The sequence below is a fragment of the Sorex araneus genome, chromosome 4, assembly GCF_027595985.1.
Source record: "Sorex araneus isolate mSorAra2 chromosome 4, mSorAra2.pri, whole genome shotgun sequence".
Taxonomy (NCBI): Eukaryota; Metazoa; Chordata; class Mammalia; order Eulipotyphla; family Soricidae; genus Sorex; species Sorex araneus.
In genome coordinates this window covers 202841979-202855019 of record NC_073305.1, presented here as the reverse complement: position 1 = coordinate 202855019, position 13041 = coordinate 202841979, and the positions used below count along the sequence as shown (strand labels likewise).

At 46.6% G+C, this 13041-nt stretch overlaps 1 protein-coding gene across 4 annotated transcripts in view; it reads left to right on the top strand.

Moving 5' to 3' along the window:
* Positions 1-13041, top strand: part of CALN1 (calneuron 1) — a 554332-nt gene that overhangs the window by 311759 nt on the left and 229532 nt on the right. For all 4 annotated transcript variants that reach the window (XM_055134277.1, XM_055134280.1, XM_055134281.1 and 1 more), the window contains one exon: positions 1657-1800. In XM_055134277.1, the coding sequence (XP_054990252.1) occupies positions 1657-1800 (144 nt within the window). The remainder of the gene's footprint in view (positions 1-1656; positions 1801-13041) is intronic.

Below are 13041 nucleotides of genomic sequence, written 5' to 3'. Positions count from 1 at the left end.
AAAAAGTCCCAGACTCTGGTGAGGCCTGAGTAGAAGCTCTGGTCTGTGCAGCAAAACGGAAGAGGAGGTCTCTGAATGGGGCAGAGCCATCGCCTGGGAATAGTCCTCAGAGTACCAGGTACTCTGCACTCAGTACCAGTACTGCCTCTGGAACCTGCCAACAGGCTCTTGTCAAAGGGTCTTTGCTGATGTAACTAAGCATTTCCAGATGGGAGATCACCCCTGCTAGCTCCTCCGGCAGGGACCCCGAGGCCAGCGGGATGGCATGATGGATGCTGGCAGCTGCCAAAGCTCACCACTCATGCATGTTTATTGATGAGAAATCTAAGCTGGGCATGGCCGGTGCTGCCATCGAGGTAGCGTCTCATTTTCAGACAGAGGCTGGGGTAGGAAGGCTCAGTGGCCCCACGCACGCCGGGGCGGGGACACAACAGGTCTGCTTGGGGAGCACCTGGCAAGTGAAGGGGCCTTATCGATGGCAGAGTCAGTCCCCCCCCACCTCGAGGGAGTGGGATTGAAGATATCTTTGGGGCTTTTATGATACCTATCGATTTGAGGTGGTTTGTAGCTATAAAACAACTGTAAATGAGAACGAACCCAAAGTAGAGGGCCACTCGCCCTCTACCCGTGAGGTCCGCAGGGCTCCTGGAGTGCAGGGAGTGGAAATCCCCACCCGCAGGGGAGTCTCCTTCTCCCCCCAAGTCAAGGTGCCAGTGTCCTTCTCATGACCAAAACCTCGTCCTTGTCCTTGCTCAGCATGTGACCAGGGGTGGCCCTGGTCAGATGATGGGCTTCCCTCCTCCCTTCCATGCCTCTTCCCTTCCTTTTGTCTTACTCCCTCCTTTTGCCTTCTTTTAACTGGTCTCTGTGTAGGCTACTAGGCCTGTCACACAGTGATCAGGAGCCTCAGCCCTCCCGGCTTTACTCAGTCAACTGGGCTGTTCACTGGAGGGTTCAGGGTCGTGATGTGACATTGCCATGAAGGCCAGCACTGCAGTGTTGGGTGTATGAGTGTGTGTGTGTTGGGGGTCACTCCAGGGGTACACTGCTGGCACTCAGCTACTCCAGAAGTACAGACAGTGGCACTCAGGGCCTTGCCCAGACACTGGCTGCTGACCTCAAGGCCACACTTTTGTTGAATTAAAGGATCTTGACACATCACTCTCTCTTTTTTTTTTTTTTTTTGGCTTTTTGGGTCACACCCAGCAATGCTCAGGGGTTACTCCTGGCTCTGCACTCAGGAATCACTCTGCTCGGGGGACCATATGGGATGCTGGAAATCGAACCCAGGTTGGCCACGTGCAAGGCAAATGCCCTACCCTTGTGCTGTCACTCCAGCCCTTGACATATCACTCTTTTGTTTTGTTTTTTGTTTTGTTTTGTTTTGTTTTTGCTTTTTATGGGTCACAAGCCAGTGATGCTCAGGGGTTACTCCTGGCTCTGCACTCAGGAATCACTCCTGGCGGTGCTTGGGGGACAATATGGGATGCTGAAAATCCAACCCGAGTTGGCCATGTGCAAGGCAAATGACCACCCGCTGTGCTATCGCTCCAGCCCTTGACATATCACTCTTAAAAGGTTAGGAATAATGTTCAAATCATTGATCTTGACAAGCCAAGTTATGTGACCATTGGACACTCTGCTTTTTCTTTGCAGAAATCCGAGAGGCCTTTCGGGTACTGGACCGAGATGGGAACGGCTTCATCTCTAAGCAGGAGCTGGGAATGGCCATGCGCTCCCTGGGGTACATGCCGAGTGAGGTGGAGCTGGCCATCATCATGCAGCGTCTGGACATGGACGGTGAGCACTTGGTGTCCCCCTCCTTTCCCTGAGTTGAACTCCAGCGCATCGGTGGGGCCTTGAGCTTGAAAGGACACCAGCCAGTCAAAGCTTTGTGTCTTGGTTTATCTTTGAAGAGTGAATTTGGATCTAAACAGGGTTTTGCGAGCAATGTTCCTCAGAGCCACAGGCCCTAGGGAGGATTCTACGATCACCAGCACAAGATATAGCACAGCGGGTAGGGCATTTGCCTAGCGTGCAGCCGACCCGGGTTTGATTCCTCCGTCCCTCTCGGAGAGCCTGTCAATCTACTGAGAATATCTTGGTGGAGACTGGCAAGCTACCTGTGGCATACTCGATATGCCAAAAACAGTAACGACAAGTCTCACAATGGAGACGTTACTGGTGCCCGCTCGAGCAAATCGATGAGCAACGGGATGACAGTGACAGTGATACCAGCACGAGATAGGAGGCAGACTGGTGGATCACTGAAAGAAATCTTTTCATCAGCTTTCTTGAAATGGGAATCATGTATCCTGAAGTCCACCCCCCTCCCCCGCTGGCCTGTGAGACTCAGTGACTGGCAGGGTGTTTCCATAATAGTGAGTGCTGAAATGAATTTTAGGATACTTTCTCACCACTCTCTGTAGAACCCCTGTCCCTGTAGGCAATCATCTCTCAATCCCTCAACACTCCGACCTCTCCAGGTCTGAGGAAACCACTAATATATTTTTTCAGAGGCTCTGCCTCTGCCGGTCAACTCACACAAACAGCATTGTAGACCATGAAGTCCGCTGTGGATTCTTTGACTCAGCTTCAAGTTGACACCTTCCATTCCAGATTCGGTCTTCTTGAGCTTTTCTTTTGCACTCCCTTTTTGCTGAAGGAACGCCGCCTGGGCAAGCAACTGCCAGAAGCACATCAGAGTCACTCACCTGATTCTGAAGGAACTTTTGGTCATGGTACATCCTATCCTTTGCCCTGTCGTCAGCTGTCCTGTGACCCCCACATTCTGTCCTGCTGGGTGAGGGGGAAGGATGATAATCAGGGTGAGGAGATGGTGGTGAGGACCAGCACCATCCTCCAGGGCAGCATCCTCCAGTGCAAGGTCCTCTCTGGCTCAGGTGATGCTCTGGCCAGGCCTTCAGGAGAAGGGAGCTGTCCCAGCCTTATTCTTGCAACTCTGCTAGACTGGGACTCACTGTCTCTGCAGTCGGACTTGCCATAGCTGTGTATTTTAGCTGGAGCAATAGCACAGCAGTAGGGTATTAGCCTTTCATGTGGCCGACCTGTGTTTGATTCCTCCACCCCTCTCGGAGAGCCTGGCAAGCTACCAAGAGTATCTCGCCCGCACGGCAGAGCCTGGCAAGCTCCCCGTGGCATATTGGATATGTCAAACACAGCAACAATAAGTCTCACAATGAGAGATGTTACTGGTGCCCGCTCGAACAAATCGATGAGCAACGGGATGACAGTGACAGTGACAGTGCATTTCAGAAAAGTGGGGGCCAAGCAAACCTATCTTCCCTTGTCCCTCCACCCATCATTTTAGAGATATATTTACAGGAAAACAGCTCCACCCTTCAAACAATGAAACTCTTCATCTGTATCTCCGTGTTTGGACAGAGGGTTTGATTCTCCTTTCACGTGTTCTATGGTAAAGCCTAGTCCCCGGCTACCAGTATCAAAATTAGACACATTGAATGAAAAGTTGCTGGGACTGGAGGAAGTTACTGAAGTCCTCAAAAATCTGCCTGGTCAGTGTGAATGGATGCATCCCCCTAACCCCAAGTTCTGCCATTCTTGAAAGCTCCCAGGCTTCCTGGGGAGCTGGGATTTCTAAGGCATTTTTGCAGTGGTGGTGTCCAAGGGACTCATCAGTCTCAAGCTGTAGTTCCACCTGAGATGGAGCTCCGAGAAGCTTTAAGTTCAGGCCAGTGAGTTTGAACCCTGGGTGGGTCATTTGCCTTACACACAGTTGAGCCAGGTTCAAACCCTGCCCACGTATTGTTCCCTAAGCTTTGCTGAGAGTGATCCCTGAGCACAGAGCCAGAAGGAAGTCCTGAACACTTCCAGGTGTTGCCCCAAACAAATACAGGAAGCTTCAGATTTCATCAGTTAAATCTGCACTTTATTCTCAACACCAAAAGCTGAAAGACAGAATTTGTAGCATTTGTAGAGACACTACTTGTAGAGAATTTCTCTTAGTTCCTTTAACAAAAGCCCAAGTCTTTGGCTCTTTCAAGGTGTCCCCTGAGATAAAAAAACATGTTTATTTTCCTTTGGAGTGCATTGTCCTCAAGGTTTTGTGTCACTGCCTCACAGTGGATGTAGGAACCCAGGAAGGAAAACTGCTTCTGTGCAGGGCCATTGACTGTGTGAATGAACGCGTGAGAAATAGCCAAGCCCATGCTGAAACATGAGTCTTGATATGATTTGTAAATGAGAGTTGGTGGCTGAAATTTCTGGGAACTAACTCCTGGCTATCGACCGACCGGTTCCCTGAGTGTCTCTTAGTGATGTCTTGTGATCTGTTCTGTTAATAGAGGGAGGGAAAAAAAAGCCCGATTCTAATTATATCCTTCCTTCCAGCTTCTGTAACTGGGGATCCTCCTCAGAGACTCAGCCCTGCCTGATTAAGCTTCTCTTTGGTGTGAAACTCGTAGAGTGACCCAGAGTTTTATGGGGCTGATTTTCAAAGCGAAAAACAAAACAAAACATAACAAAAAACAAAAGTTTGGGCTACAACGTTCGGTTCTAAGCTGTAATGTGGTTAGATATTCCTCTGGGTCCACATAGCCAAATCGGTGACAGCAGAGGAGGTGGGACGCTTCTGTCCATCCTGGCTGGCTGGGATCAAGGGCGCATTGGGCCCCCACCCATCTTCTCTTTCTGGGGTTCCTGCTGATTCGCCTGCCCCTGAGATCATCCCTTGGGCAAGCGGCCCTGCTGGAATTTGCTTGAGTGTGTCTGGGTAACCCGAGTCCACACAGGAGGCTTTCATTAGGATTCCTTGGGAGTGTGGGATGTCACGCTGGGTCCACATGTAACAGTACCCTCCCTGGATCTGGGAGCATGCCTGGTTTCCTGGAGGCCACTGCCCGAGCCAGACACTTCCAGTTAGCTGTGGAGCTTCCCAGAGGGCCACGCAAAGGGCAGGTCGACGAGCCTGGGAATGCTCTCCTGGCTTGTGGCCCATGCGCCTACAATGCCGGAACCACTGTGTGTGTGTGTGTGTGTGTGTGTGTGTGTGTGTGTGTGTGTGTGTGTGCATGCGTGCCCGGGTCTTCACAGCTGAACCTGTCAACACATTGACACTAGCGTTGCAGTTTGTGTTAATTAAGCCACATTCAAGTAGTGGGCCACTGGTGGTTCATACCAGCATCAGGGCAATGGATGATGCCTCTTGTCTAAGTTGATCCAGGTTGGTAGTGGTCCTTTCTTGAAATCTGACTTGGTTCTGCATCTCCTAATGCTTCGGTCCGCTTTTCCTGTATTAGCCTCTGCAGCAAAGGAGATGGTTGCCCCAACCCTAGTTGGGAACCACCCTCTGGTTTCCGGGGCAGTGAGGGCCCTTCCCGCAGCCCAGCTCCGGAAGCCACAGCCTTCCCACTGAGGCCTCTGCAGACATTTCAGACATGTGCTCTAAGAATCTTCCTTAACACATTGCCATTAACTTCTTCCCAGCACGTCCCAGGGACTAACCGTGCACCATCCTTCAGAAGAATAAATCAAAGAGTCACCCTCAGAGTAGCTCCTTGAGCCCTTTGGTAAAAGCCGACTGAGAAAGGCTGTTCGACCACACCCTATCTGCTCCCAGCAGCTCTGTGATCCCTGCAGCTGCTCCCAGCGGGAAGGAGGTGGTGGGAAAGGGAATCTCAGTAGGTTAGGAACTTGGGTTAAAAGGAAAACCTCAAGCTCTTGAGAAATCCTCAAGTCTGTGGTCTCAGCGAGAAAGCAGGAGGAGGTGGCCTCTGCTTGACCTCTGACCTTGGATGAAGGAAGCAAACCCTGCGTAGTCAGGTGCCCATCAGCCTGGCCTGAAAGCAGGGTCTCCGTTTCCCCGATCCTCCAGCTACGGTCCAGGGGCCAGCAGGGTCAGCTGTACCTGGGGACTCACTTGAACACGATCCGATTCTCCCTTTAATTGGTCCCAGAATTCATGCACACCTCTGTGTGGTAGACACATCGCCTGGGGCTCAGCCAGAGAGATAGGAAACAAACCCAACCCAGCATCCTCTGAGCTCCTGGACCATCTTTCCTGTGGGTGCAGCACCGGGGCCTCTCCTGAGTTTCCTGCTACAAGCTCAGGGCATGGGATTTGTAATGTCAGGAGGTTAATTCTCAGAGCTAAGATTCTGGAGCATCTTAGCTTCAGTAATTCCTTCAGTTACAGGAAAGTATCTCCAAATGTTTGCATTTGGGAGTGAAAATGGTTGGCATCAAGCTCCTCCTCGGGTGAATGAATTGTTCCTGAATGTCCTTTGATCTAACTTTGAGGTTAATGATGATGATAACTGCCCTTCCTCCCCAGTCCCCCAACCCAAGACTCGGGCAATTGTACGAGTTAAGAGTAGAGTCCACCCCAGGGGCTCCTTCTGAGTCTTTTTTGTAAACTTACGTACTGTAATAATCTGCATTCCATAGATGAGAAAAATGAAGTACAAGGTTTTCAATTGACTTAGCCCTCAGACCACTGGTATGAACTCAGTGACTGTGAAATCTTAGCCATGTAGCTTGTGCATATAATCTTCTCTTGTGATCCTACTGGATCTGGGTCCTCGTGGGTGACAGGAGGACGCTGAAAAGCGATGCCATTTCCTAGAGCTTTCTCAACTGTGTGTGGGAGTTTCATTACAGAGAGCCATTGTGAGTAGTCTTTGCAGTCACCTTTGCCAGATAAAGAAATTCCAGTCACTGCCCAAGTCATCCTCATGCCTCCTATGAGACAAGCCTGGCTTGGCACAGAGCATATGAAGCAAAGGTGTGGCATGGCGCTATTGTGGCCGCATGACCTCATACCTCTTCACTCTCAGCAATGTAAAACAAGTTATCAAATGCTTCTTTTCCAGCAGGTCCAACTTTATTGGGGGGGGTTGGGAAATGCCAAACAATAATAGTGAGTTTTTTGTTGAAATATTGAATGTAATCAAAATAAAGAGAAAGTAAAAGTAAAGTGAAATTTATCAGCTACACAGGCGGAGTGGGGGGAAGGTTTACTGTGGGTTCTTGGTGGTGGAATATGTGCACTGGTGAAGGGATGGGTGTTGTATAACTGAGACTTTAGCCTGAAAGCTTTGTAACTTTCCACGTGGTAATTCAATAAAAATTTTTTTAAAAAATAAAATAAAAAGATGTGGCATGGGTTGCTCTTTGCACAAGTGAGGAGAGAGGCCTTTTAGAGCCTCATGGGATGTAGAATGATTGTAGATGACAAATTCCCTCCAACATTCCTGTCTTTCTCAGCAATCAGCAATCCCTTCTTCTCCATTAATGCCAGGAAAGTTCTGCCATCTAATTTTATTGGCAGTTGGCGCTGAATACAAGTTTTAGCAAAAGGACCAGATTGTTGGAGCCAGTTTTAGCTGCTCGAGTCAGTAACAGAAATGTGCCCTCCACCAATACTACGTTACTTCCCTTGTTTAACTCCCCGGAATCCACTGCCAGGCCTCCCTCCCAGGTTTACACTGGTATAAACTAACCACATCTTGCCACTTCCTATTCTGTTGCATATGGACTTGGAACTCCTCCTTCTCCTGGACTTCTAGTTCTGATGAAAACCTGCCCTGGGTTTCAGAGCAAAGTGCAACTCACTTTGAAGGCAGGCGGCCCCTTCCAAGGAAGCTGCTTCAGCTAGGTCTCCCTGGACTCTAGCTTCAAGCTGATCTTTTCTGTCCCCAGAAGCATGCAGAGAGGACTTCGAGGACATACAATCCCTTGATTTTCTACATCTTATCAAGGTCTCCATGGAAGTCTGGAAAAGCCCCGTCTTAGAAAAGCCCCAGGCCTTTCTCATCCATTCCAAACAAGAGACATCTGCATCTGTGGTTTCCGTTTATAATCTCACTACATAATTTGGCAGGGGGTCTTCCTTGCAGTTGTTGAGAAGTTAGTGATTCTCCAGGGCTACTCTAGAAGTGCTCACCCTCTGTGGTTCTAGCTGAGATGGATTTCGAGGCCCGAGCTTTCTTTTTTTTTTTCTTTTTTCTTCTCTCTCTCTCTCTCTCTCTCTCTCTCTCTCTCTCTCTCTTTTAATTTTATTGAATCACTGTGAGATAGTTACAAGCTTTCATGTTTGGGTTACAATAACACAATGATCAAACACCCATCCCTCCACCAGTGCACATTCCCCACCACTAATATCCCTGGCACAACCCCCCTTTCCCACCCTCCCCCTGCCTCTATGGCAGACAATATTCCCCATACTCTCTGTCTACTTTTGGGCATTATGGCTTGCAACACAGACACTGAGAGGTCATCACGTTTGGGCCATTATCTACTTTCAGCATGCATCTCCGTCCCAACTGGTTCCTCCAGCCATCATTTCCTTAGTGATCCCTTCTCTATTCCATCTGCCTTCGCCCCTCTGCTCATAAAGCAGGCTTCCAGCTATGGGGTAATCCCCTTGAGGGGCCCGAGCTTTCTGTTTGCTCTCAGAGTTGTGCAGAGCTACCCCCCCCACACACACACACCGGAGCCCCTAATGTCTGCAGAGACCCCAGAGAGTCAGTCACGGTGGCTGCACGGTCTCCCGAAGCTTGACTTTCAGTAATCCGTTCATCCCAGGAAACTGCAGATATTTAACTAATGGCAATGGCAACGCACTCGGAACATACCAGCGTCCCATTTTTCCCTAGCAAGAAGTGGTGGGCTTTGCTTAAGATCAGAGATAAGCAAATCAATCTCAGACTTCAACTTAAGAAGTGTATTTCCTCCTTGTATTCTATATCATCTGAGAAACAGAAACCATGAGGAATTCCTCCCAGTGAGAGTACTCTGTGAAAGATAAGAACCTGTTAAAAATTCTTAACATTCTCAACCTTCATGGCAGCTTTCTTAACATAAATATTATTTCTCTTTGGCCAACCTTGCCCCAAACAGAATCAGGAGTGCTTCTTTCTGAGCATCCTGACTGGTATTGAGCTTAATAGGTCATTGCTAATAACATGGGGATGAGTGAGCACTGCTTTGCCTTATAAGTGAGAGGAAATAGTTCTTCTGTGGTGATTGGTTATCTGTTTCTGTTTCCTTTCTCAGATTAACAATTGTGTGTGTGTGTGTGTGTGTGTGTGTGTGTGTGTGTGTGTGTGTGTGGCTGGGGCTGAGCTAAAAGCTCTGGGGGTGGTAGGGGCAGGTGCAGTGAGGATTCAGTAATGACAAGCCAATTTCTGCAGCGGTAATAAATAATTTATCCAAATACTCATGGTTTGATGCAAGACTTAACTCACATGAGTGTCATTATGGGCTGGCCTCAGAGTCCTAGCAAAGAGGAGCTTCCTATTTGGGCTTTCATGCGGGCCAAGGAAAAAGAGACGAAGAGAATTGTTCCATGGGCTTGGAAGTTCTTGCCGCTTCCATTCTCATTTCATGAGCTAAAATAAGTACATCGAGGCATGCTGGGAAGGTTAATCCAGTTCCGTGCCCGGAAGAAATGGAACTGCAACTGTTTGGGGAATGACACTAATGGTGAGTTTGGACTTTTTCCTTTTTAGATTTGAATGTCACATTCATTGCGAAACTTTTATCTCAGGGAGAACTTTTAGAAAAACCACAAATAGTGGGGAAAAGAAGAATTGTGGCTGTGGCAGCATTTATAGATTCATTGCAGGTTGGTTCAGTAGATAAAACTAAATAATAGAATTTAAAGACACTGAATGTGTACAACAGACTAAATGTCTATCTGATTTCATGACTTTTTAAAAGAGGCCTTTTAAATGTTTTATATTTATTTTTTTATAGTAGTGTTAGTTCATCCACCTCAGTCCCTCCTGCATCCATTCAGCTCCTCCCCCTAGTTAACCTTTGCTCTGTTGTTAGGAGTCCAAGGGTACGTTTTTGTCCACCATCTGCCCGTTGTCTTTGCAAGTGATTTTCAAATCACTTGTATCACTTGTCATCCCGTTGTTCATTGGTTTGTTCGAGCAGGTGCCAGTAATGTCTCCATTTGTCACCTGCTAGTGTAGCCCAGTGGCGTCTGCTAGCATTCCAGGAACACGAAAAGCCTCAAACCATTCATTCAGAGTCTTGACAAAGAATTCTGACCATCTTATAGGTGGGCGGCCACTCGGTCTTTTGACATCCCATGGAATCCAGTCAGTAACAGCTCTAGTCCAGCGGTTGTCTCTAAATCGCATTACGTGTCCGCCCATCTGATTTTCGATGATGATTTGAAAATCATCATCATCATCTCAATGCAACATGATTTTCAAATAGTCCCCAAAAATTATTGTCTCAGGCCATTAAATTCCAAAGAATAAATTTACCAGGCATAATATTTAACTACAGTGTGGTAAATCAGAAATTAATAACAAAAGTTTGAATTGGAAACCCAACGCACTTGAAAGTTAAAAAAATTAAAGCAAAGCCAGAAACCATTTGATTTACTGAACAAGTCTGAAATTTTATTATTTTAAGACAAAAAGTAATAAGTTGACAAAAATGGCATGAGAGTTATAATTAGGAGAAATTAGAAATGTAATAAAAGGGAGATTTATTATCAGGATATTTGACACAATTTGTCTGAATAGATTTTAACATCTACATGCAATAGAGATTTTTCTGGAAAGTATAAAATACTGAAATTGATTCAAGCTGACTGAAGTAATCTAAATCGGAAGTTGCATACTTGCAGTCTACCAGCCAAATACAAGCCTTAACCATATTTTCATTGGCTCACACATTACTTTGTAAAGCAGGAAATCGCATATTTTAAAACCACATTTTCCCTCTCAAAATATTAGGTAGTTTGGCATTCTTTCATTGCAGTCATGTGGTGGCATTGAGCAGCCAGGGCAGGACCTGGAGGCAGGACTGATGCCACAGTCCCTACCACCTTAAGGGACTGAGTCTCTACTACCTTAAGGGACTGAGTCTTTAGCACCTTAAGGAACTGGCATGGTTCCTCTGGGCTTTGCTACTGTCCAAATGGACCTGTGGCTGATGGCGAGGAGATCTTTCACTATTATGCGGCCATTCTTCATTCCTTTTTTCCAGTTGTGGATGTTTTTGGAGACAGGTGTTCATTTGTGTGTTTGGTTGTTTTTGCAATATCACAGTCACTGTCACTGTCATCCCGTTGCTCATCGATTTGCTCGAGTGGGCACCAGCAGTGTCTCCATTGTGAGACTTGTTACAGTTTTTGGCATATCGAATATGCCACGGATAGCTTGCCGGGCTCTGCTGTAAGGGTGAGATACTCTTGGTAGCTTGTCAGGCTCTCCGAGAGGGCCAGAGGAATTGAACCCGGCTCGGCCGCATGCAAGGCAAACGCCCTACCCGCTGCGCTATCACTCCAGCCCGTTTTTGCAGTGCTGAATCGAATTCAAAGCTCATATATGTAAGGCATGCACTTTGCTGCTGAGGTACCTCCTGGCCTTTGTGGGGTATTTTTGTATTTTTCCCTGTAATTTTGTTTCTATTTTGTTTTGTCTGATATTATTGTTAGCACCGTCAGCAGACTATGTTTTAAATAACTTTATTATTTAATAATTAAGGCAACTAAGACAAGAAGTTTGTCACTGAGAAGAGCTTTAGTAATATCTTCCAAACTTTGATAGATTGTTTTAATTGTTTCACTGTTTTCTATATAATATTTTCTCCTATTTTTAATTTACCCTGGAAATTTTTTTTCCGGGAGTATTTTATAATTTCCACATTGCTGGGGTTTTAAGTTTTTAGTTTGCATTTGAATTTTCTATTTTTATTGCTTTGTGGAAAATAAATATTTGCTAGGATCTGCTATTTGCTAGGATTTTCTTTGTAACCTAGAATAAAATGAACTTTATGTTCCTAGCTCTCAAGCTCGCATGTATGTGCACAAGTTATCTTTATATTATGTCATCTTCTTGACCCCCTTATTCTGTTTATTTTATCTGAGATAGATTACTGTGGTGTGTTGAAGTCTCCCATGTTGCCACATTGCTTCCTCAGTTTACTTCCAACAGGCTCTTGTTTTAATTTTCCAGTGCTTTGTCTTAGTGGATTTTACCTTTTACAAATTTAAATATCCTTTGAGGGCCTCTAAGTTAAGCTTTTACTTTCTGTGGATTTTGCCACCTAACCTTTTTGCGATGTTTGTGTAACCTTTATTTTTCTGTGTGGTTCTTGCGGTATTTACAGGTCCTTGGGCTGCTTCGGGAGCTCAGTGCAAAGGCATCCTGCCCTTGCTGTGTCAGAGTCTTAGGGGGAAGATTTTCACACTACGTGTGCCATTGCTTTCATGTTTAATTATTCTGAGACTCATTTTTTTATTGGCAAGAAAGGTTTTTGGTTGCTCTTAATCTTGTCATTTTGCTTTATTCTGGTTTCATGAACTCTTACTGTTTGTCTTCCATTGTGACTACAGTTTGCTTGGGGAATCTAGAAAGTTTTTAAGAATTTTATTTTACTTTGTTGTTGCTGCAGTGACAAAGGTGGATGGTAACAGAAATGCCAGGCTGTTTGTTATGCTCAGACCTGTTTCTCGGTGGGAATCATTGGAGGCTGCGTCCACTTATGACTTCGTCCATTGTGACTGATTCTTGCACACATCTCTCTGTGACACCACCAGGAATCACTGATGCTGCTGGATGTCACGTGCAGAAGAGCTGCCAGGCACCCAGAGCAAAGCCTTGAGACTGAGCTCATGGCAACATCAGGGACCGACCCCCGGGCCTTATGTTTGCAAGGCCTGTGCTAGGAACCACTGGGCTACTCCTGGGTCCTGAACCTGGGCCTTCAAATATAAATTTTATATTTAAATACAAAGATAAAATAAATCTAATATAAATATGAAACCTATCATCCTCTTAGTGGTTTTGTTGTTTTTTTTCTTTTTTGGAGAGGGGTCACCCCCAGCGATACACAGGGTTAGTTCTGGCTCATGCACTCAGGAATTACCCCTGGCGGTGCTCGGGGGACCGTATGGGATGCTGGGAATTGAACCCAGGTCAGCTTCGTGCAAGGCAAATGCCCTACCCGCTGTGCTATCGCTCCAGCCCCCTCTCAGTGGTTTGTGCATTAGATACTTCCCTTTCACTGATTTTAATAAGAGCCAGGAGATTT